The sequence below is a fragment of the Ammospiza caudacuta genome, chromosome 30 (genome assembly GCF_027887145.1).
Source record: "Ammospiza caudacuta isolate bAmmCau1 chromosome 30, bAmmCau1.pri, whole genome shotgun sequence".
Taxonomy (NCBI): domain Eukaryota; kingdom Metazoa; phylum Chordata; class Aves; order Passeriformes; family Passerellidae; genus Ammospiza; species Ammospiza caudacuta.
The window spans coordinates 5,117,674-5,141,452 of NC_080622.1; the positions used below are offsets into that span (position 1 = coordinate 5,117,674).

At 52.7% G+C, this 23,779-nt stretch overlaps 10 protein-coding genes across 10 annotated transcripts; 5 read left to right on the top strand and 5 right to left on the bottom strand.

Annotated features, from left to right (window-relative positions):
* Positions 1-1,003: 1,003 nt before the first annotated feature.
* LOC131569485 (scale keratin-like) lies at positions 1,004-2,025 on the bottom strand. Its single transcript, XM_058821696.1, is given in 4 exon segments — positions 1,004-1,402; positions 1,405-1,441; positions 1,528-1,632; positions 1,967-2,025. Coding segments are annotated over 4 exon segments (600 nt in total).
* A 450-nt stretch (positions 2,026-2,475) lies between these two features.
* On the top strand, positions 2,476-2,915 carry LOC131569486 (scale keratin-like). Its single transcript, XM_058821697.1, is given in 2 exon segments — positions 2,476-2,514; positions 2,517-2,915. Coding segments are annotated over 2 exon segments (438 nt in total).
* Positions 2,916-4,398: 1,483 nt separating this feature from the next.
* On the bottom strand, positions 4,399-4,838 carry LOC131569487 (scale keratin-like). The gene is given in 2 exon segments (XM_058821698.1): positions 4,399-4,797; positions 4,800-4,838. Coding segments are annotated over 2 exon segments (438 nt in total).
* A 1,024-nt stretch (positions 4,839-5,862) lies between these two features.
* On the top strand, positions 5,863-6,489 carry LOC131569488 (scale keratin-like). The gene is given in 3 exon segments (XM_058821699.1): positions 5,863-5,957; positions 6,052-6,088; positions 6,091-6,489. Coding segments are annotated over 3 exon segments (531 nt in total).
* A 1,474-nt stretch (positions 6,490-7,963) lies between these two features.
* LOC131569489 (scale keratin-like) lies at positions 7,964-8,587 on the bottom strand. Its single transcript, XM_058821700.1, is given in 3 exon segments — positions 7,964-8,362; positions 8,365-8,401; positions 8,493-8,587. Coding segments are annotated over 3 exon segments (531 nt in total).
* Positions 8,588-9,419: 832 nt separating this feature from the next.
* Positions 9,420-10,040, top strand: LOC131569490 (scale keratin-like). The gene is given in 3 exon segments (XM_058821701.1): positions 9,420-9,508; positions 9,603-9,639; positions 9,642-10,040. Coding segments are annotated over 3 exon segments (525 nt in total).
* Positions 10,041-11,512: 1,472 nt separating this feature from the next.
* Positions 11,513-12,185, bottom strand: LOC131569491 (scale keratin-like). Its single transcript, XM_058821702.1, is given in 3 exon segments — positions 11,513-11,957; positions 11,960-11,996; positions 12,091-12,185. Coding segments are annotated over 3 exon segments (531 nt in total). The 3' UTR covers positions 11,513-11,558.
* Positions 12,186-13,031: 846 nt separating this feature from the next.
* Positions 13,032-13,471, top strand: LOC131569493 (scale keratin-like). The gene is given in 2 exon segments (XM_058821703.1): positions 13,032-13,070; positions 13,073-13,471. Coding segments are annotated over 2 exon segments (438 nt in total).
* Positions 13,472-16,194: 2,723 nt separating this feature from the next.
* On the bottom strand, positions 16,195-18,252 carry LOC131569378 (scale keratin-like). The gene is made up of 2 exons (XM_058821572.1): positions 18,230-18,252; positions 16,195-17,106 (listed from the first exon to the last, which is right to left on the bottom strand). Exon 2 carries the CDS (start codon positions 17,083-17,085, stop codon positions 16,531-16,533), a length of 555 nt encoding a protein of 184 aa, XP_058677555.1. The 5' UTR covers positions 17,086-17,106; positions 18,230-18,252; the 3' UTR covers positions 16,195-16,530.
* Positions 18,253-20,514: 2,262 nt separating this feature from the next.
* On the top strand, positions 20,515-22,019 carry LOC131569377 (scale keratin-like). The gene is made up of 2 exons (XM_058821571.1): positions 20,515-20,538; positions 21,088-22,019. Exon 2 carries the CDS (start codon positions 21,109-21,111, stop codon positions 21,661-21,663), a length of 555 nt encoding a protein of 184 aa, XP_058677554.1. The 5' UTR covers positions 20,515-20,538; positions 21,088-21,108; the 3' UTR covers positions 21,664-22,019.
* The last annotated feature ends 1,760 nt before the right edge of the window (positions 22,020-23,779 follow it).

Here is a 23,779-nt window from a genome sequence, read left to right on the forward strand (position 1 = left end):
GGATGAGAAGCACAAGAAGGGCAAGGGGAAGGAAAAGTCGGAGGAAGAGAAGGGGAAGAGGAAGGAGGAGAAGGAGGATAAGAAGAGGAAAGAGAACCTGAAGAAGAAATACAAGAGGAAGTAGAAGAAGGAGAAGAGAAAAGAGAAGATGGGAAACAAGGATTTGAACAAATAAAAAGAAGATAGACTAAGACATAGAAGGGGAAGGAGAAGAAGTTGATGACAAATAAATTTATCGTACACTGAAGACTAATGGGGAAGTCTCTCTGACTTCCGTCCCAGGTCCTTTAGCAGAGCCATGGCAGCAGAGAGAAACTGGAGCTCTGGTAGCCTTTGCGCTGGAATGGGTCCAAATTCCATTTCCAAGCCCACTCTTTGACAACACAACTGCACATGTGTAAGAGCCACTGGTCTCATGGCCAGCAAGTCAGGGCATCTGTCTTTCTTCAGGAGTGTGTGGAGCTCCTTCTCCTTGTGCTTGTGCTTGTCCTTCTCTTTCTCCTCCTTTGACTTCTTCTCCTTCTCCACCTCCCTCTATTTCTTGTACTGTGTCTTATTCTCCTTCGCCGGGTTCTCTCTCTCCTCACATCTCCGGTTCCCAAAGTTCTCCTTCGTATCCTTCCACTTCCATACTGATTTCAATTACATCTCCACTTCAACCTCCGTGACCCACCGCATCTTCTGTTTAACCTTCCCCTTCCTCTTAGATTTTCCATTCCCAGTGGCAACCCTAGCATCACCAATTCCCCTCCCATACTTGGAACAGCCCCAGTCCAAGGGACATTCATTACTCCATGAAAAGGAGGCAAAGAAACAGAAATTGGATGCAGGAAAATTTTATTGAGCTAAGAAGGGCAGGTGAGGCAGGGAGAGGGAGGATGGTCAGCCCCCAGGCAGGCTGGGTGTCACGGGCTGCAGGAGGCCAGGGCAGCTTGTGCAGTGCTCAGCTTCTCCATGCTGGGCTGAGGTGGCACCAGGGCCTTTGGGGCTGTTGCTGGTGGCTCTAGCAGGGCCTGCAGGTGTCCCAAAGCTTCTTGCTGTAGCGGGGCAGGGCGCAAGGGCTGCAGGCGGGAGCAGCGTAGGCTCTGCCAAAGGTGCAGAGGCCCCCCGAGGCCTGGGTGGCACCGGCGCCATAGAGGCCGCCCAGCCCCAGGGAGCCGCCAAAGGCCGGTGCTCCGGAGGAGCCCACCACGGCCTGCTGGGGGAAGGAGCTGAGGATGGGGCTGGGGAAGGTGACCACCACGGGCGGGGGCTGGATGAAGGCAGACGAGTCGGGGCACTGGCGGGCGCACAGCTCGTTGCAGCTCTCAGCGATGGGCTGGGGCACAGCCACGCTGGTCCTGGGCACTGGGCACAGCTCAGCGCTGCTCCTGGGTGGGCACAGGTCGTAGCAGGACATCTTGGAGTGGGATGTGAGGGTGCTCTGCAAGAGAGGGCAGCCATGGCAGGAGAGCAGCCCAGAGCAGAGCCTGAGCCAAAGGCCAGGGAGCCAGAGAGCCGCCAGCAGAAGTGCTGGCACACTTACCCTTGTTCCCGAGGAGGAGAAGGTGGCCAGGGCACTGCTTGCTCCACTCTGGCCCAGGCAGGGCTTTTATAGCAGCCCCGGCATTGCTCAGCTCCAGCCTGGCCAATCTGCACAGGGGACACTCCCTGCTGCTGCTGCTGCTGCTGCTGCTGCTGACACTGGGGCTGTGCGGCCCCTGCCCCTCCCTGAGTCAGCATCCCCCAGGTGCCAGCCCAGCACATCCCGCTGCCCAAGTGATCATGTCCTTCCCGCCATGCCACATATTTGACAAAGAGAACGGCACCCAGGAATGGGCTCCAGGAACACCTTTAATGGCCCAAATGGGTGGGGCAGGGCTGGAATCATCCTGGGTCAGATGGATATCTTGACTCTTTGCCCTGTGAAGATCAGGATGGATAGAAGTCTTTGTTACCAGTTTCATGGAAAGCCCTGGGCACTGACTCCATGCATATGGGATCTGGTTTGGCTGGGTCCTCCTCTGATGCACAGAACTTCTCCATGATGAAGGCTCTGGCCACACCTGTCCCTTATCCTCCAGGTCCTGACATGTGTTCCTCATACCCCTTCCTGGGTGCCATCCTGGCTATCAAGGATCTGACGTGGCAGGAAGGATCAAGATGACTTCAGCAGAGGGATGTGCTGGGCTGACACCTGGGGGATGCTGAATCAGGCAGGATCAGGGCCCGCACAGCCCTGGTGTCAGCAGCAGCAGCAGCAGCAGCAGCAGCAGCAGCAGCAGCAGGGAGTGTCCCCTGTGCAGATTGGCCAGGATGGAGCTGGGCAATCCCCATGGTTGCTATAAAAGCCCTGCCTGGGCCAGAGTGGATCAAGCAGTGCCCTGGCCACCTTCTCCTCCTCGGGAACAAGGGTAAGTGTGCCAGCGCTTCTGCTGGCGGCTCTCTGGCTCCCTGGCCTTTGGCTCAGGCTCTGCTCTGGGCTGCTCTCCTGCCATGGCTGCCCTCTCTTGCAGAGCACCCTCACATCCCACTCCAAGATGTCCTGCTACGACCTGTGCCCACCCAGGAGCAGCGCTGAGCTGTGCCCAGTGCCCAGGACCAGCGTGGCTGTGCCCCAGCCCATCGCTGAGAGCTGCAACGAGCTGTGCGCCCGCCAGTGCCCCGACTCGTCTGCCTTCATCCAGCCCCCGCCCGTGGTGGTCACCTTCCCCGGCCCCATCCTCAGCTCCTTCCCCCAGCAGGCCGTGGTGGGCTCCTCCGGAGCACCGGCCTTTGGCGGCTCCCTGGGGCTGGGCGGCCTCTATGGCGCCGGTGCCACCCAGGCCTCGGGGGGCCTCTGCACCTTTGGCAGAGCCTACGCTGCTCCCGCCTGCAGCCCTTGTGCCCTGCCCCGCTACAGCAAGAAGCTCTGGGACACCTGCGGGCCCTGCTAGAGCCACCAGCCACAGCCCCAAAGGCTCTGGCGCTGCCTCAGCCCAGCCTGGACACCTTGATCTCTGCACAAGCTGCCCTGGCCTCTTCCAGCCTCTGACACCAGGCCTGCCTCCGGCCTGCCCACCCTCCCTCTCCCTGCCACTCCTGGCCTTCTTGGCTCAATAAAGTTTTCCTGCATCCAATTTCTGTTTCTTTGCCTCCTTTTCTGGAGTCATGCATCCCACTCGGGATGGGGGCATTCCAACCTTGTGAAGGGAAATAATGCTGCTGGCATGGCCAACGGGAATGGAAAATGGAAGGGGACTGGGAATGTTAAACAGAAGTGGGAATAGAACATTGCATATTGATATGGGCATGGAAATGAAATTCAAGCTGTCCTAGAAGTAGAAGATGGAGACCATTGGGAAAGGTTCAGCTTAGGAGGTGGTGAAAGAGAAGAAGACAGTGAAGAAGACGGAGATGGAAATGGACATGAGAAAATGGACAAGAATAAGAAGGAAATATATGTATAAGAAGATGAGAAGCAGTAAGAATAATGAAATAGAAACTGAAAGATAAACATAGAAAGAAATACAAAAAGACAATTGTAAACAGAAAAACACAAGGAGAAAGAGACAGAGAACAAGAAAAAGAAAGTCAAAGACAAAGAAAATTGCAATGATAAATACAAAGACAATGGCACAGACAAAGACTAAGACCAAGACAAAGACAAGAAGAGAAAGACAATGACAAGGACAAAGGCGAAGACGAGGGCAAAAGAGAAGACAAAGACAAAGACAAAAATGCAACGGAATTTAAAGTAGAAGCCATAAGGACCAGTAGGCACTTCATTTGGTATCAGCCCCAAGTTGCTCCCCAGGGCCACGAAAAAACAAGGGGCTGGCACCAGGGCAGTCTTTGCGTCTACATGGCTCCCTGTCACTCAGAAAAATGCTGCTCTTCCAGCGATTGATTGGAAGTACATAAAGTTCCATGGACTTAAACTTCTACAAACAGGAGTTGACGGCCTTCTGAAATGTTCTTGAAGCTTTGTTGCTGTGTGTGCTGAGAGCTGCCAGGGCTGAGGGATCTGCCCAAAGACAGATCTGCCTGGCAAATACGGTAGTGAGAGATTGCCTTGGCTGGGCTTGCCGTGCCCACGGGCGGGCCAGAAAAGTTCTGCCCTCTACCCTGAACCCTGACAGTAACAACAGAGAAGCTGCAGTTGGATGCAGGATTGTTTTATTTCAGGTACAGCAAAGAACAGACGGGAGAAAGACACACTAGGCACAGGCTGGATCTCTCCACACGCGTCCTGGGAGCTGCTCTTCCAGGCTGGGCTATAGCAGGGGCTGCTGCCAAGAGGAGCAAGAGCCCGGAGGGATCATGCAGGAATTGGGAATGTGGGCACAGTCAGGAGCAAGGAGGGGGAGAGGGGCAGATGACGTGAACAAGGAGGAGGAGGGAGGCTGAGGCAGTCTAGGGGCTGCTGGGGTGATGGACCTAGCATGGCCAGCAGGTGTTCCAGAGCTTCTTGCTGTAGCGGGGCAGGGCGCAAGGGCTGCAGGCGGGAGCAGCGTAGGCTCTGCCAAAGGTGCAGAGGCCCCCCGAGGCCTGGGTGGCACCGGCGCCATAGAGGCCGCCCAGCCCCAGGGAGCCGCCAAAGGCCGGTGCTCCGGAGGAGCCCACCACGGCCTGCTGGGGGAAGGAGCTGAGGATGGGGCCGGGGAAGGTGACCACCACGGGCGGGGGCTGGATGAAGGCAGACGAGTCGGGGCACTGGCGGGCGCACAGCTCGTTGCAGCTCTCAGCGATGGGCTGGGGCACAGCCACGCTGGTCCTGGGCACTGGGCACAGCTCAGCGCTGCTCCTGGGTGGGCACAGGTCGTAGCAGGACATCTTGGAGTGGGATGTGAGGGTGCTCTGCAAGAGAGGGCAGCCATGGCAGGAGAGCAGCCCAGGGCAGCAGCCCCTGAGCCACAGCGGCCAGGGCTGGAGCAGGGAGCCACCAGCAGAAGCTCTGGCACACTTACCCTTGTTCCCGAGGAGGAGAAGGTGGCCAGGGCACTGCTTGATCCACTCTGGCCCAGGCAGGGCTTTTATAGCAGCCATGGGGATTGCTCAGCTCCAGCCTGGCCAATCTGCACAGGGGACACTCCCTGCTGTTCCTGCTGCTGCTGCTGCTGCTGACACAGGGGCTGTGTGGCCCCTGCCCCTCCCTGAGTCAGCATCCCCCAGGTGCCAGCCCAGCACATCCTGCTGCCCAAGGATCTTGTCCTTCCTGCCACGTCAGATCCTTGATAGCAGGGATGGCACAGAGGAATGAGTTCCAGCAACACCCACATCCCATCTTCTAGTACTATTTACCCAGGGTCTTCCATGAGACTGGGAACAAAGACTTCTCCTGTTAGGTCTGATATTCATAGGGCAAAGAGCAGAGATGTCTATCTGGCTCAGGCTGATTACAGCCCTCTCCCACCCATTTGGACCATTAAAATTGTTCCTGGAGCCCTTTCCTGGGTGCCATCCGTGCCGTCCCGTGAGCATCAGGGGCAGGATTTGAGCTGTCTTCACCACGGAAGCGATCAGGTTATCACAGGGGAGCCCACCAGAACCATATCCCATTTTTTTGCAATCAGTACCAAAGGGTTCCACAATGCTGAGATTACAAATTTCTCCTGTCAGGCCTGATCTTCATAGAGCAAAGCGCAGAGATGTCCATCTGGCCCAGGCTGATTCCAGCCCTGCCCCACACTTTGGACCATTAAGTTTTCCTGAAGCCCTGGGTGCGATCTCAGCTCTCAAGTAAATGACATGGCAGGAAGGACATGATCACTTGGGCAGCAAGATGTGCTGGGCTGGCACCTGGGGGGATGCTGACGCAGGGAGGGGCAGGGGGCACACAGCCCTGGTGTCAGCAGCAGCAGCAGCAGCAGCAGGGAGTGTCCCCTGTGCAGATTGGCCAGGATGGAGCTGAGCAATGCCAGGGCTGCTATAAAAGCCCTGCCTGGGCCAGAGAGGAACAAGCAGTGCCCTGACCACCTTCTCCTCCTCGGGAACAAGGGTAAGTGTGCCAGCGCTTCTGCTGGTGGCTCCCTGCTCCAGCCCCAGCCCCTGTGGCTCAGGGGCTGCTGCCCTGGGCTGCTCTCCTGCCATGGCTGCCCTCTCTTGCAGAGCACCCTCGCATCCCACTCCAAGATGTCCTGCTACGACCTGTGCCCACCCAGGAGCAGCGCTGAGCTGTGCCCAGTGCCCAGGACCAGCGTGGCTGTGCCCCAGCCCATTGCTGAGAGCTGCAACGAGCTGTGCGCCCGCCAGTGCCCCGACTCGTCTGCCTTCATCCAGCCCCCGCCCGTGGTGGTCACCTTCCCCGGCCCCATCCTCAGCTCCTTCCCCCAGCAGGCCGTGGTGGGCTCCTCCGGAGCACCGGCCTTTGGCGGCTCCCTGGGGCTGGGCGGCCTCTATGGCGCCGGTGCCACCCAGGCCTCGGGGGGCCTCTGCACCTTTGGCAGAGCCTACGCTGCTCCCGCCTGCAGCCCTTGTGCCCTGCCCCGCTACAGCAAGAAGCTCTGGGACACCTGCGGGCCCTGCTAGAGCCACCAGCAACAGCCCCAAAGGCCTCGCACCGCCTCAGCCCAGCAGGGACATCTTGAGCTCCGCACAAGCTGCCCTGGCCTCCTGCAGCCCATGACAGCCGGCCTGCCTGCGGCCTGCCCAACCTCCCTCTCTCTGCCACTCCTGGCCTTCTTGGCACAATAAAGTTTTCCTGCATCCAATTTCTGTTTCTTTGCCTCCTTTTCTGGAGTCATGAATCCCCCTGGGGATGGGGGCATTCCAACCTTGTGAAGGGAAATAATGCTGCTGGCATGGCCAACGGGAATGGAAAATGGAAGGGGACTGGGAATGTTAAACAGAAGTGGGAATAGAACATTGCATATTGATATGGGCATGGAAATGAAATTCAAGCTGTCCTAGAAGTAGAAGATGGAGACCATTGGGAAAGGTTCAGCTTAGGAGGTGGTGAAAGAGAAGAAGACAGTGAAGAAGACGGAGATGGAAATGGACATGAGAAAATGGACAAGAATAAGAAGGAAATATATGTATAAGAAGATGAGAAGCAGTAAGAATAATGAAATAGAAACTGAAAGATAAACATAGAAAGAAATACAAAAAGACAATTGTAAACAGAAAAACACAAGGAGAAAGAGACAGAGAACAAGAAAAAGAAAGTCAAAGACAAAGAAAATTGCAATGATAAATACAAAGACAATGGCACAGACAAAGACTAAGACCAAGACAAAGACAAGAAGAGAAAGACAATGACAAGGACAAAGGCGAAGACGAGGGCAAAAGAGAAGACAAAGACAAAAATGCAACGGAATTTAAAGTAGAAGCCATAAGGACCAGTAGGCACTTCATTTGGTATCAGCCCCAAGTTGCTCCCCAGGGCCACGAAAAAACAAGGGGCTGGCACCAGGGCAGTCTTTGCGTCTACATGGCTCCCTGTCACTCAGAAAAATGCTGCTCTTCCAGCGATTGATTGGAAGTACATAAAGTTCCATGGACTTAAACTTCTACAAACAGGAGTTGACGGCCTTCTGAAATGTTCTTGAAGCTTTGTTGCTGTGTGTGCTGAGAGCTGCCAGGGCTGAGGGATCTGCCCAAAGACAGATCTGCCTGGCAAATACGGTAGTGAGAGATTGCCTTGGCTGGGCTTGCCGTGCCCACGGGCGGGCCAGAAAAGTTCTGCCCTCTACCCTGAACCTGACAGTAACAACAGAGAAGCTGCAGTTGGATGCAGGATTGTTTTATTTCAAGTACAGCAAAGAACAGACGGGAGAAAGACACACTAGGCACAGGCTGGATCTCTCCACACGCGTCCTGGGAGCTGCTCTTCCAGGCTGGGCTATAGCAGGGGCTGCTGCCAAGAGGAGCAAGAGCCCGGAGGGATCATGCAGGAATTGGGAATGCGGGCACAGTCAGGAGCAAGGAGGGGGAGAGGGGCAGATGACGTGAACAAGGAGGAGGAGGGAGGCTGAGGCAGTCTAGGGGCTGCTGGGTGTTGGAACTAGCAGGGCCCGCAGGTGTCCCAGAGCTTCTTGCTGTAGCGGGGCAGGGCACAAGGGCTGCAGGCGGGAGCAGCGTAGGCTCTGCCAAAGGTGCAGAGGCCCCCCGAGGCCTGGGTGGCACCGGCGCCATAGAGGCCGCCCAGCCCCAGGGAGCCGCCAAAGGCCGGTGCTCCGGAGGAGCCCACCACGGCCTGCTGGGGGAAGGAGCTGAGGATGGGGCCGGGGAAGGTGACCACCACGGGCGGGGGCTGGATGAAGGCAGACGAGTCGGGGCACTGGCGGGCGCACAGCTCGTTGCAGCTCTCAGCGATGGGCTGGGGCACAGCCACGCTGGTCCTGGGCACTGGGCACAGCTCAGCGCTGCTCCTGGGTGGGCACAGGTCGTAGCAGGACATCTTGGAGTGGGATGCGAGGGTGCTCTGCAAGAGAGGGCAGCCATGGCAGGAGAGCAGCCCAGGGCAGCAGCGCCCGAGCCACAGGGGCCGGGGCTGGAGCAGGGAGCCAGCAGAAGCGCTGGCACACTTACCCTTGTTCCCGAGGAGGAGAAGGTGGCCAGGGCACTGCTTGATCCACTCTGGCCCAGGCAGGGCTTTTATAGCAGCCATGGCATTGCTCAGCTCCATCCTGGCCAATCTGCACAGGGGACACTCCCTGCTGCTGCTGCTGCTGCTGCTGACACTGGGGCTGTGCAGCCCCTGCCCCTCCCTGAGTCAGCATCCCCCAGGTGCCAGCCCAGCACATCCCGCTGCCCAAGGATCTTGTCCTTCCTGCCACGTCAGATCCCTGATAGCAGGGATGGCACCCAGGAATGGGTTCCAGCAACACCAACATCCTATCTTCTAGTACTATTTACCCAGGGTCTTCCATGAGACTGGGAACAAAGACTTCTCATGTTAGGTCTGATATTCATAGGGCAAAGAGCAGAGATGTCTATCTGGCTCAGGCTGATTACAGCCCTGTCCCACCCATTTGGACCATTAAAAGTGTTCCTGGAGCCCTTTCCTGGGTGCCATCCGTGCCGTCCCGGGAGCATCAGGGACAGGATTTGCAGCTATCTTCACCACGGAAGCGATCAGGTTATCACAGGGGAGCCCACCAGAACCAGATTCCATTTTTTTGCATTCAGTACCAAGGGGTTCCACAATGCTGAGATTACGAATTTCTCCTGTCAGGCCTGATCTTCATAGAGCAAAGAGCAGAGATGTCCATCTGGCCCAGGCTGATTCCAGCCCTGCCCGACCCTTTGGACCATTAACTTTTCCTGAAGCCCTGGGTGCGATCTCAGCTCTCAAGGAAATGACGTGGCAGGAAGGACAAGATCACTTGGGCAGTGGCATGTGCTGGGCTGGCACCTGGGGGCGCTGACTCAGGGAGGGGCAGGGGGCACACAGCCCCAGTGTCAGCAGCAGCAGCAGCAGCAGGGAGTGTCCCCTGTGCAGATTGGCCAGACTGGAGATGAGCAATGCCGGGGCTGCTATAAAAGCCCTGCCTCGGCCAGAGTGGAGCAAGCAGTGCCCTGGCCACCTTCTCCTCCTCGGGAACAAGGGTAAGTGGGTCAGTGTTTCTGCTGGTGGCTCCATGCTCCAGCCCTGGCTGCTGTGGCTCGGGCGCTGCTGCCTTGGGCTGCTCTCCTGCCATGGCTGCCCTCTCTTGCAGAACACCCTCGCATCCCACTCCAAGATGTCCTGCTATGACCTGTGCCCACCCAGGAGCAGCGCTGAGCTGTGCCCAGTGCCCAGGACCAGCGTGGCTGTGCCCCAGCCCATCGCTGAGAGCTGCAACGAGCTGTGCGCCCGCCAGTGCCCCGACTCGTCTGCCTTCATCCAGCCCCCGCCCGTGGTGGTCACCTTCCCCGGCCCCATCCTCAGCTCCTTCCCCCAGCAGGCCGTGGTGGGCTCCTCCGGAGCACCGGCCTTTGGCGGCTCCCTGGGGCTGGGCGGCCTCTATGGCGCCGGTGCCACCCAGGCCTCGGGGGGCCTCTGCACCTTTGGCAGAGCCTACGCTGCTCCCGCCTGCAGCCCTTGCGCCCTGCCCCGCTACAGCAAGAAGCTCTGGGACACCTGTGGGCCCTGCTAGAGCCACCAGCCACAGCCCCAAAGGCCCTGGCACCGCCTCAGCCCAGCATGGACACCTTGAGCTCTGCACAAGCTGCCCTGGCCTCTTGCAGCAAGTGACACCCGGCCTGCCTCCGGCCTGACCACCCTTCTTCTCCCTGCCACTCCTGCCCTTCTTGGCACAATAAAGTTTTCCTGCATCCAATTCCTGTTTCTTTGCCTCCTTTTCTGGAGTCATGAAGATCCCTTGGACTGGGGCTGTTCCAAGCGTGGGAGGGGAATTGGTGATGCTGGGTTCGCCACTGGGAATGGAAAACCTAAGAGCAAGGGGAAGGTTAAACCGAAGATGCGGTGGGTCGCAGAGGTTGAAGTGTAGATGAAATTGAAGTCAGAATGGAAGTGGAAGGACACGAAGGAGAATTTTGGGAGCCAGAGGTCTTAGGAGAGAGAGAACTAGGAGAAGGAGAATAAGACACAGGAAAAGAATTAGAGGGAGGAGTAGGAGGAGAAGGAGAAGAAGGAGAAGGGGGAGGAAAAGATGAAGGAGAAGGAGAAGGTGAAGGAGAAGGAGAAGGACAAGCGCAAGGACAAGGCATTCTGGGCATTCTGCCTGAAGACAGATAGATCCTCCAACTTGCTGGCCTTGGGACCAGGAGCTCTTACACACGTGCAGTTGTGTTGGCGAGTGGTGGGGTTGGTGACAGAGCTTGGAGCCATTCCAGGGCAAAGGCTACCAGAACACCTGCCCCTCTGTGCAACCATGGCTCTGCTAAAGGATCTGCCACTGAAGTCAAAGAGAGACTTCACCATTACTCTTCCCTGTACATTAAATTTCATTGTCATCGAATCCTTCTCCTCTCCCTGCTACGTCTTACTCTCTCATCTTTATATTTGTCCAAATCCTGGTTTCCCGTCTTCTCTTTCTTCTTCTCCTTCTTCTACTTCCTCTTGTCTTTCTTCTTTTCATTCTCTTTCCTCTTCTTATCCTCCTTCTCCTCTTTCTTCTTCTTCCCTCCATCCCACTTCACCTTCCCCTTCTCCTCCTTCTCCTCCTTCTCCTCCTTCTCCTCCTTCTCCTCCTTCTCCTCCTTCTCCTCCTTCTCCTCCTTCTCCTCCTTCTCCTCCTTTTTCTAACCAAGCTTCTTCCCAACATTAGATATCTTCTGATTGTGACTCCATTTCAGTCCCATTTTCTTGCCCACATTGCTGTCCTCTCTACCCATTCCTCATGTCCGTCACCTTCCCTTTCAGTCTTCCATTGACCTGACAATCCCCAACAACATTTCCCCTCCCACTCTTGGAACTCCTCCTGTCCTCAGACTTAAATGATTTAGGAAAAGAGGCAAAGAGACAGGAATTGGATGCAGGAAAATTTTATTGTACCAAGAAGGGCAGGAAAGGCAGGAAGGGGCATAGTGGGACGGCCAGAGGAAGGCCAGGTGTCACGGGCTGCAGGAGGCCAGGGCAGCTTGTGCAGAGCTCAATTTCTCCATGCTGGGCTGAGGCGGTGCCAGGGCCTTTGGGGCTGTTGCTGGTGGCTCTAGCAGGGCCCGCAGGTGTCCCAGAGCTTCTTGCTGTAGCGGGGCAGGGCACAAGGGCTGCAGGCGGGAGCAGCGTAGGCTCTGCCAAAGGTGCAGAGGCCCCCCGAGGCCTGGGTGGCACCGGCGCCATAGAGGCCGCCCAGCCCCAGGGAGCCGCCAAAGGCCGGTGCTCCGGAGGAGCCCACCACGGCCTGCTGGGGGAAGGAGCTGAGGATGGGGCCGGGGAAGGTGACCACCACGGGCGGGGGCTGGATGAAGGCAGACGAGTCGGGGCACTGGCGGGCGCACAGCTCGTTGCAGCTCTCAGCGATGGGCTGGGGCACAGCCACGCTGGTCCTGGGCACTGGGCACAGCTCAGCGCTGCTCCTGGGTGGGCACAGGTCGTAGCAGGACATCTTGGAGTGGGATGCGAGGGTGCTCTGCAAGAGAGGGCAGCCATGGCAGGAGAGCAGCCCAGAGCAGCAGCGCCTGAGCCACAGTGGCCAGGGCTGGAGCAGGGAGCCACCAGCAGAAGTGCTGGCACACTTACCCTTGTTCCCGAGGAGGAGAAGGTGGCCAGGGCACTGCTTGCTCCATTCTGGCCCAGGCAGGGCTTTTATAGCAGCCCTGGGATTGCTCAGCTCCATCCTGGCCAATCTGCACAGGGGACACTCCCTGCTGCTGCTGCTGCTGCTGCTGCTGCTGCTGCTGACACCAGGGCTGTGCGGCCCCTGCCCCTCCCTGAGTCAGCATCCCCCAGGTGCCAGCCCAGCACATCCCGCTGCCCAGGTGATCATGTCCTCCCTGACACGTCACATACTTGATAGCCGGGATGGCACTTAGGTTAGAGGGACACGTGTCTGGGACTGGAGTGTGTGGGTCAGGAATGGCAGAAGCTCTCAAGATGGAGAACATCTCTTCATCACAGCAGATCCCAGCAGAACCACACGCCATCTTCCAGCAGTCATTACCCAGGGGCTTCCATGAGACTGGGAACAAAGACTTCTCCTGTCAGGCCTGATCATCTTAGGCCAAAGAGCAGAGATGTCCATCTGGGCCAGGCTGATTCCATACCGGCCCCACCCCTTTGGACCATTAAATGTGATCCTGGAGCCCTTGGTGCCATCCTGGCTATCAAGGATCTGACGTGGCAGGAAGGACAAGATCACTTGGGCAGCGGGATGTGCTGGGCTGGCACCTGGGGGATGCTGACTCAGGGAGGGGCAGGGGCTGCACAGCCCTGGTGTCAGCAGCAGGAACAGCAGCAGCAGCAGCAGGGAGTGTCCCCTGTGCAGATTGGCCAGGCTGGAGCTGAGCAATCCCCATGGTTGCTATAAAAGCCCTGCCTGGGCCAGAGTGGATCAAGCAGTGCCCTGGCCACCTTCTCCTCCTTGGGAACAAGGGTAAGTGTGCCAGCACTTCTGCTGGTGGCTCCCTGCTCCAGCCCCAGCCCCTGTGGCTCGGGCGCTGCTGCCCTGGGCTGCTCTCCTGCCATGGCTGCCCTCTCTTGCAGAGCACCCTCGCATCCCACTCCAAGATGTCCTGCTACGACCTGTGCCCACCCAGGAGCAGCGCTGAGCTGTGCCCAGTGCCCAGGACCAGCGTGGCTGTGCCCCAGCCCATTGCTGAGAGCTGCAACGAGCTGTGCGCCCGCCAGTGCCCCGACTCGTCTGCCTTCATCCAGCCCCCGCCCGTGGTGGTCACCTTCCCCGGCCCCATCCTCAGCTCCTTCCCCCAGCAGGCCGTGGTGGGCTCCTCCGGAGCACCGGCCTTTGGCGGCTCCCTGGGGCTGGGCGGCCTCTATGGCGCCGGTGCCACCCAGGCCTCGGGGGGCCTCTGCACCTTTGGCAGAGCCTACGCTGCTCCCGCCTGCAGCCCTTGTGCCCTGCCCCGCTACAGCAAGAAGCTCTGGAACACCTGCGGGCCCTGCTAGAGCCACCAGCAACAGCCCCAAAGGCCCTGGTGCCACCTCAGCCCAGCATGGAGAACTTGAGCTCTGCACAAGCTGCCCTGGCCTCCTGCAGCCCGTGACACCTGGCCTTCCTCTGGCCTGCCCACTATGCCCCTTCCTGCCTTTCCTGCCCTTCTTGGTACAATAAAGTTTTCCTGCATCCAATTCCTGCCTCTCTGTGTATTTTTCTGGAATTTTGTTCCCTCATCACCTTGAGGGTTGATTCTGATTCCTCCGTTTTTCACCACGTGGCATCATACAGTTTTTTTCTCATTGAGAGTTCAGGTAATTTCCGCTTTGTTCATATCACTTCATATTCTACCCCTTGTTTCACTCAGGATTAATTCCAATCTATTTTCCTGGATTCCCTCTGTCTGTCAGACAGGCAGGGGCATGTTTCCAGTGAAAGGGAAATTGGGTGTGCTCTTTCCCTTGGTTTTACAGATTCTGCTTATGTTACGATGACTCTTGGGTACTTCATGTTTTCAGTGTACTCACTCCAGAGCATGTAAAGGTCACAGGGACCTCTGGCACACTCATGGTCACAGCAGGAACTGATGTCTCCAGGCTTTGAGGGTACAAATTCCCAATGTGACCTTTGTTTGTCCTTCCTTGGAGGCGCCATCTGGTGCTGCAATTCTATTTATGCACTGTGATTAAATTATTTTAACCATTGAGAGGTCTGAGACTCTGCTTGGAATATGGTCACTGAAACCAATGTTGTCTTAGATGGTTCTGCTGCATGAGATCTTCAGTGCCCTGGGCTGGTTAACAATATGGAGATCAGTCCTAGATTGGACTCAATGATGTTGTAGGAGTTTTCCTGGTTCCTGGGATGCTGAGGTGGCTCCTGGAAGGTGTCACAGGAAAGTTTCCTTGCCATTGCACCACCTCCTTTCCCCACAGTCAGCAGTTACCCAGCTCTGCCCTGTCCCATGATGGTCACTCTGTTACTGCTGCTCCCAGCAGTTCAGCCACCCCGTTTTTCCAGTCTGAAACTCTGATTCTCTCCTGCTCAGCGCCACTCAGCTTCCTGTTATCAGGGCTCCCAAAACATGTGCCAATGTCAGGAACGGAGATGAATAATTAGAGGTTTTTCGGGATCCTTGAGTAACGAATGGGGTGAACTCCCTCCACCCCATAACTCCTGAGTAGACACTGAGAGAAAGGTCAGCCCTTTGCTGGGTTTTGCAATCAGACATGAGCTCACTCTGAGCAGGCATCCAGCCCAAATTAAAGCTGTGTAATCATTGCTCCCTAAGTGTTAATGGCTTTCTTCTGGGGCATTATCTTGGGCTGAGCACTTGTCTGACACAACAGTTAATTAGGCTGCTCCCTGCCTGGCACAGCCAGGCTGAGAGGATCAGGTGAAATTTGGCAGTCACAGCTCAGGTGTTCGGCTGGGCTCATGATTTATACCCAAGCACCTCTTGGTGGCTGTGGGTGGAAGCAAAGATCAGAAGAGAAACGGAGGGAAAAGCATCGGCATTTTGGAAAGTTGTTCCAGGAGCTGGATGAGAGGAAAGGAGACAGGGAGGATGAAGCAAGGAGAGAGAGGAGAACATGCCAGGGGAGAGATTTGGAGATGCAGCAGGGGATGTTCAGGTTGGACATGGGAATTTCCTCCTGGAAAGGGCAGTCAGACCTTGGAAGGGGCTCAGGAAGTTTTGGAATTCTCATCCCTTGAGATGTCCAAGGAACTCCTGGATGTTGGGCTTGGTGACCAGGTGGGGATCCAGCTTGAATGATATCAGAGGTCTTTTCCAACCTAAACAATTCTGTGTTTTTTTTAGTGAAAATATTCTCAAATAAGTGTTTTTTTACCCATAAAAATTAAGTCTTGTTTTGTGAAAATAAAAGCAGCATTCACAGGTACCATGGACTAATTTTGATTTCAATTTATTACTTACAGCCATCTGACAGATCCAGTCCAATACAAGAAAGAATATTGAAATTACCCATAAAAAATAAGATTTGCTGTTCCTTGACATGGATCAAGATAATTTCTTTGAGAGAGTCCCAGTGAAGGAAGAGGTAAATCCTCTCTAATGCATCAGTCCATGTTCTTTTTGCCTCACCTGTTGACAGGTTCAGCCAAACCTTCCCCGAGGCAACTTTATCACGGCAGTGATTAACGAAAAAAGAGAACGTAGTGCCTCATCTTTGCTCAGCAGATACCTATCTCAAAAATTGTTTCCCTTTGTTCTCCTTCCTCCTATCATCGCTTTTCAGAACGTGCTTTGGCAGAACTTCAGGGGGTATTTTTTAGCTCTGTCTTTGAAGGCAGTTGGATGATTCCTAATACATTGCCTGGAAGATGTAAAATCAAAAGGAATTCCAGCACTAAATTAACGACTTAAAAAAAACCTGTGGAATATTCTGGGTTGGAAGGGCCACACGGGGATTGAGTACAACTCCTGGCCCTGCACAGGCACCCCAGGAATCCCACCCTGTGCCTGAGACCACTGTCCTTGAGCTCTGGCAGCCTTGGGGACATGACTTTTCCCTATCCCAGCACCAAACTGGATGGAAATAGTTGGAATAACTACTGGAACTCTGACAACTGGAATAATCAGTGTGAGGCAGAGAGGACTCTCAGCTGCAAGTCTGACCTGAAGAATCTCAGTCTGGTTCTGACAGGGAGGAATCCCACTCTGGAAAACTTGAATTTTCAGAAAAAACAAAGACAGGTGTTGGATGCAGGATTTTTTATTGCAAGGGCAGGGAAGATGGCATTGGACAAGGACACGGGAGGCAAAGACAAGCAGGTTGTTCCTCACTAGAGCTGCTCCCTCAGCCTTGTGGCAGGAGGCAGCAGTTTCAGGGAGAATCCAGCGGATGGTGGAGCCGCACATTTGGCCAGTGGTAGGGGCGGGGAAGAGGAGACTGAAAAATGGAAGGAGGAAACAAAAAGGAGAATTTCTAGAGGAGTTCTGTCTCCATGGTCTGAAGTGAAGTTCTGACGCTCTGCCCCATCCTCAGGAGCTCAGGTGAGGATCCACTGGTGTTGTTTGCCGAGTTGAGGGATTTTTCTTTCGGGTTTAGCAGGAGCCGCAGCTGCCACGGCGGTAGCGGCCGAAGCGGGAGGACCGAGAGCCGCAGGAGCCAAAGGATCTCCCAAAGCCATACAGACCCCGGTAACCCAGGGAGGAACCCCCACAGGACCCCAGACCCCCAAAGCCCAGCGAGGAGCCCCCATAGCCCCACAGACCCCCATAGCCCAGGGATCCATAACCCCCATAGCCCCCAAAGCCAAATCCCCCATAACCCCCAGAGCCAAATCCTCCATAGCCCCCGGAGGCCCCAGAGGCGGCGAGGACGGGAGCTCCAGCAGATCCCACCACGGAATCCTGGGGGAAGGAGCTGAGGATGGGGCCGGGGAAGGTGACCACCACGGCGGGAGGCTGGATCACGGTGGTGGAGTCGGGGCACTGGCGGACGCACGGCTCGTTCCCGCTGTCAGCCAGGGGCTGGGGCCGGAGGACGTTGCCAGCACCGATGAGGCCGGAGCCACCGAAGAGGCTGGAGCCACCGAAGAGGCCGGAGCCACCAATGAGGCCGGAGCCACCCATGGAGCACAGGTCATAGCAGGACATCTTGCAGGGGTGGAGATTGATCTGCAAGAGTTGATTGGAGCAATTACAAGGTGTTATTTACAAAGAGAAAAATACTCTGGAGCTGGCTGCTTTTCCCCAGGCAGGAGAGTTTTGAAGCGCTGGAATTTCCCCATGTCTCTTAAAGACGAAAATTGGATAAGAACAATTATTTGTTCTTGAATTGTAAGAACAAAAAAGATTTGCTGGGGCACTTTGGTGAGTCAGGGGATCAACAAGGAGTGGGACTCTGCTCCAGGAGTAGAGTGTGTTGTTATTCAGGATTTCATGACTCTGGCTCCTCATTCCCACTGATCTCCTTTGTGCTGATCCTTGTCTAAACAGGGATTATAACTCATTGTCGGTTCAGATTTGCTCAGTAGCTTCTTGGATGAGACCATTACAAGGGAATTGCAAAGATGGTTGTCCCAAATTTCCAAACATTGAATCAGGGCTTTGAGATCCCTACAATGAGCTTAACACCCCAGAATTTTGATTTTGGGCCACAAACTCTTGAAAACTTCTCACACCAAAGCATTTGCCCTCATTAACTTGGAGAAATCCAGGACTCCACATTTCAGCTGTTTAAGTTCCCTCCAAGATCCCTTTTAATCTTAAATAAATCTAATACAGAGCGTTTTAAGCAGTTCTCAATTCTTCTCTTTGTCCTACTCCAAGCCAGTCTCTTGGGGTGTTCATGCCCATTTATCTTGAATTAAAAGCATTTCACTTGATTTGGAATAGAACAAGCTGCATCTAATGGCAGGTTTGCCTCTAAACTCAACATTTCCCTGTGAAATAGGAAGATTTAAACTTTCCAAATAATTTCCAGTTGCCCATTTAACCAAACAGAGGATAGGAAAAAACACTGAACCTTTCACATTATGGATACAACTGGTGTAGGCAACCCAACATCCAAGAGAATTTTCTAATAAGAAATTTTCGGTTTGGTTTGGAACAGAACTCCAGCCTCAAAAGCAGAGAGCAGCCTTCCATAAAGTTTTTGCAAGGTTTATCTCTTCACCTAAAATTTTGCCTATGAGTTCCCAATGGAAGAGAGCACCCCGGATGAATTGTAGAGCAAAGAGAGATTCCAAAAGCAGCAAAGAGCAATTCCAGAAGCAGCAAAGAGCAGCTCCAGACTTACCAAGTCGTTGAGAAGAATGAGTGAAGGGAAGATGTTTGGGAGAACCCCAAGTGGAGACAGCTTTTATACAGTTCAGACTTGCCTCAGGGCTCACAGGATCTCATTAGTTGACACAGAACATTTCTTTGTATTGATTGCTCCTCAAAGTGATGAAATTGCCGCTCTTTGTGTTTATTCTTGATTTCAAATGGCGCCTTACGTCACACGAGGTCCTTTGATCCGGAACGCTGATGGGTGGAATTGGTGCATCTTTCATCCTAAAACATGATTCATGAATTTGCGGCAGTTTTCTGGGGTGACACCATGTACTGAGCCATTTACATGCAAATACTTTTGTCCTGTCTTATAAGACAATTATGCTCAGACATTTATAGAAATTATGAAACTCTTAGAATGGTTTGGGGACATAAATATCCAGAAAAGTCTTATGTTTTTTCCAACACTTAAGCCACAGTTTAAACCTGAGTTTAGTTCTGAAGGGAGAGATATTTATGATTTTAAGGATTAGAGTGGAAAACTCAAAATAATCAGAGAGTACATTGAAATAGTAATCAAATTTATGTTTTATCTAGATGGTTCCAACTCTGGAAGTGTTCAAGGCTGGTTTGGATCAACCTGGGACAGTCAAAGCTGTCCCTGTCCATGACAGGGGTTGGAACAAGAGGGTCTTTGAGGTCCCTGCCAATTTTAAACCATTCCATGATTCTATATAGGAGAAATCCCAAATTTAGCTGTAGTGGAAATAAAATCCTTTTGTTTTTAGAGAGGATCTTGCAGCTAATGCCATCCTTGTTGTGTCTTTCAGCACAGAGCAATTACAATGTGAGAATCTGCTGGGAAAAGCAAATGTTGGATTTGCTGAGGTTTCTCTCTCTGTTTACACCATGATCTTCCTACTCTATCATTATCATCGTTATCATAATCACCCACATGGTTATCTTCACACCATGTATTATTTATAAATTATGAGCTTTTTCAAATCTGAAGATACACATGGGGAGTTCCTGAGCCATTATCCTGGAAAAAAAAATTCATGTTGAAATTTTACAAGAACATTCCAAGGGATTTTCAAGCACCTCTTTAACATCCATTACTGACTTATTCCTACTCTTTCAGAGTTATATAAAATCTGTGCCTGAGTGTAAACACCCCACAATTATAAGATTATCTCATTAAAATGCATAAATTGAGGCCACTTGAGTTTCTCCCATAATCAGCTCTTGGTTTACAAAATTGACCTTCCTGTCTTTGACCTTAAGAATAAAATATATTTTTCTTTATTTAATACACAGAATGTTGTGTCTCTAACATGTAAAAATAGGAGGAGAAAGCATGAGAAAGGAAAGGAAAGCTTGATTAAACAACTCAAAAAACTCAATTTCCATGGAATTGTGGCTGCCAGGTGAAATATTTCTCTGTTTCTAGGGATTGAAAGAGAGCAAGAGGAGAGTTTACAAAGGAACATGGGGAGAGACTTCTTCTGAGGGTTGAATTGGCAGGAAAGAGGGATTGGATTCAGACTGACAGAGAGGAGGTTTAGATGGGATATCAGGCAGGAATTGTTCCCTGTGAGGGTGGGGAGACCCTGGCACAGGATGTTCCAGGGATTCCCCATCTCTGGAAGTGTCCAAAGCCTGGATGGAGGAGGCTTGGAGCACCCTGGTCCATGGAAGGTGCCCCTGGATGATCTTTAAAGTCTTTTTTAACCCAAACCATTCCGTGATAGCATTTTATGCTATAAAATCCATTCAAAGATGCTCCCGACTGTTGTGTTTGCCTCACCTTAAGTGGGTGGAGGGAGAAATGCTGAGCCTACAGAACCAAAGTTTTTCCCTTTGTTCTTAGTCCCCAGTCCTCATTTGAGTCCCTAAAAGAAGCTCCATTGTCTCCGCGTCTCCTGTTGATCTCACTCAGGGACCTTTGCCTGGACAAAACCATGAGTGTCCTTCAATCACCCTAATTATGAGGGACTCATAAATAAATCAAGTCAGCTTTATTTCCTCCCCTAACACTAAGGAAAGCAATGGGATCATAAAAAATAATTCACCACATAAAGCCTGGAGACAATAGAGGTCTGGGGTGGAATGCACAGCTCACGCTATGTGTGGGTTTGGAGTGCACCAGCAATAAGCAAAGATAATTTCGGCACTTTGGGGAATTATGTGGCCTGCAATTTGGGGTTGGGACCTAATTATGAGCTGGCGCATCAGGTGCCCAGTGCCCTGTGGGCAAGCAGGGAGCTCTATAAAAGGCGTCTGCACCAGGTCCTTCCATCCACTTCTCTCACCTGTTCTGCCTTCGTGAACCAGGTAAGACACTTTTGTCTCGAACTTCTCTAAACTGAGCTTCCAGTCAAGAAATCTGGTTGGGGTCAGGCTGCTGCTGCTCTGTAGGATATTTGGTGCCTAATTTCTCATTTATCTCTATGTCTTTTAAGAGAGAGATTCCCTGAGTGGTGCTGAACCCCAAACTTGTATTATTTACCACTCCAAAGGATTCTTTGTCTGTATTTTAGGAGGAGATGAATAACCTGTATATGTGGCTACATTTGGTAGCCACAAAACTCAGAGTTTTGCTGAGTTTGCAACAGGAAAGATAAAATCTGAGTAGAAATCATCAGCTAAGAATAATGTAATGCTGATGAAATTATCTGGTTTGGAAATTCAAAGATACAACTGAGGAGTACAGACTCTGTTTCAGTGAAGTCAAGAGTAGCTTGGAGTTCACAGCCATAGGAAAAACAAGAAGAGGAAACACATTTACTTCCCAGATTTATTACTGATACCATTAGGACTGCTTCAGCACAGCCTGAAGTTTGCTATTCCTTTAAAATTAATACAAATTAACACTTTCCACAGATTAACTTCCACCCCTGCAAGATGTCCTGCTATGACCTGTGCTCCATGGGTGGCTCCGGCCTCATTGGTGGCTCCGGCCTCTTCGGTGGCTCCAGCCTCTTCGGTGGCTCCGGTCTCATCGGTGCTGGCGGCGTCCTCCGGCCCCAGCCCCTGGCTGACAGCGGGAACGAGCCGTGCGTCCGCCAGTGCCCCGACTCCACCACCGTGATCCAGCCTCCCGCCGTGGTGGTCACCTTCCCCGGCCCCATCCTCAGCTCCTTCCCCCAGGATTCCGTGGTGGGATCTGCTGGAGCTCCCGTCCTCGCCGCCTCTGGGGCCTCCGGGGGCTATGGAGGATTTGGCTCTGGGGGTTATGGGGGATTTGGCTTTGGGGGCTATGGGGGTTATGGATCCCTGGGCTATGGGGGTCTGTGGGGCTATGGGGGCTCCTCGCTGGGCTTTGGGGGTCTGGGGTCCTGTGGGGGTTCCTCCCTGGGTTACCGGGGTCTGTATGGCTTTGGGAGATCCTTTGGCTCCTGCGGCTCTCGGTCCTCCCGCTTCGGCCGCTACCGCCGTGGCAGCTGCGGCTCCTGCTAAACCCGAAGGAAGAATCCCAAGAGAGGTCTTGCCAACAGAGGAAATGTGATGGTTTCACAGCCAAAGAGCTTGGAACTACTGCTGCTCCATCTCAACACCACGGATTTGTAGCTGTTCAGCCTCTTTTGGACTTCTGCTCTTTCAGCTTCTGCCTTAATGCTTCTCCCGCCCCATTTCTGTGCTGTCTGGGGTAAATATGGAACAAAAGGGCTCAAAGTGGGTCCTGTTTGTTCACATCAACATCTGGGATTTGGAAGAGAACCCCAATCAGCCACATGTGAATGTGTCTTTGGCTGGAGAAGAGCTTCCTGCTTCTTGGAGACTCTGCAAATGCATTGCTTTGCTTGCTTTCAATAAAACTGTATTGAATTAAATTTGCCATGTTCTGGTGGTCTTTTTTCCTGTTCTCACCATTGCTATTTGCCTTAGGAGAAGCCTCACCTGTGCAGGTGTCAGTAATAACCTAAAATATCCTGGAGTCATGGAATGTTTGGTGTAAGAGCCGAAAAGAGGGATGGGGGGGACTCCAGGCAGCTCTCCAAAATGCAATTTATTCCATCCAAGACATTTCAGCAGTCCAGGGTTGTGGATGACAGAGCCTGTGCCTACAGCTGTCAGCTCCAGCTGCAGGCAGGCCTGGAGACCCTTAGTTTTGGTTACAATGCATTATATATTTTATAATGAATTAGTTTTGGTTACATTGCATTATATATTTTTCTTTGCTGAGCATCTTAATACAGTAGAACCAATCTATGCCTTAACTTTTATTTACAGCCTATCATAGCTGCTATAATTACCATATTAATGTTACTGTTCTCCAATCACTAAAAGTTAGTACATTACAGTTTAAGCTAGAAGTTGTTTTTCGGTTTTCTTGCAGTGGAAAACTCTGAGACCTTTTTTCTACTTACAACATCTGCTGACTTGTTTGTCTCTGCTATCTTTCTGCTTGGTAAAAGCATCTTGTTTGGAGTGGGTTTATCCTTTGTTCTAAGTCATAAAATCCCCTTCTAACTCACACACCCTTTGCCTTCTCAGTTATCCAGTAAGACTGGCTCAGCAATTCTTTTTTCTGTATCAAAACTTGCTTCCATCTCCATTCCTTCTTCAGATTCTACATTTAAAAATCTTTCTGCTAAGCACACATATCTGTGAGACGTTCTTGTCAAACTTTCATCCTTCCCCAACAGTTTGGGTTGGGAGGGATCTTAAAGCTCATCTCATTCCACACCCTGCCACAGGCAGGAACACCTCCCACTGGCCCAGGTGGCTCAGAGTTCATCCAACCTGTCCCTAAACCACGGAGATAAATGTCCTGCCCAAAAAAAACAGGGAAAATTAAATTTCCGTATGAATTTCTTCCAGATAAAGCTTTCATCTCTTTGAGCTATATGTTCTGACTCAAATATTTCCTCAAATACTTAAATTCTGTCCTCAGGAACAACCTCGGCAAAAAGTTAAATCAATTTCCTGACAAATCTTTAAATAAAGTTTTCTGGGCCACAGAGTGGAGCTTTGAAATCTGAAATTTTTCTGAATAATCGCGAAATGTAAGGTGTTGGATGACTTTTGACAGAAAAACAGCTCCTTCAAGGATTCATTCACACCACCAAGAAAAGCTGGAGCAGAGAGAACATAGGAAAATGGTACCTGGAAAAATTAAAACATAGAAAATGCTTTAACTTGTGAGCAAATCCACCCTTCTTCTTGCTTGGGTGAGATTCCACCTTCCAGGATCTACAGGGAAGTTGGAGAGGGACTTCTCATTGGGAACTGGAGTAACAGGACAAGGGAGAATGGATCCAAACTGACAGAGGGCAAATTTAGGGTGGATGTTGGGAACAAATCTTTCCCTGTGAGGGTGGATAGGTCCTGGCACAGATATTCCTGGGAATCTCTGGTTGCCCCATCCCTGGAAGTGTCCAATGCCAGGCTGGAGCAACCAGGTCTAGCAGGAGGTGTCCCTGCCCATGGTGGGGGGTGGAAAAAGATCATCTTTGGTATCCTTTCAATCCAACCCATTCCATGAGTCCATAACTCTGTAATGTTATCATTCCTGCTCCCAAAATCTGGATCAAGAAACAGTAACTGACTTCACTCCCAGCTAAGACATTCC

What these genes read in the sequence shown, in the direction of transcription:
- LOC131569378 (XM_058821572.1), bottom strand. Translation starts at nt 17,085, where the DNA reads ATGTCCTGCTATGACCTGTGCTCCATGGGTGGCTCCGGCCTCATTGGT.
- LOC131569377 (XM_058821571.1), top strand. Translation starts at nt 21,109, where the DNA reads ATGTCCTGCTATGACCTGTGCTCCATGGGTGGCTCCGGCCTCATTGGT.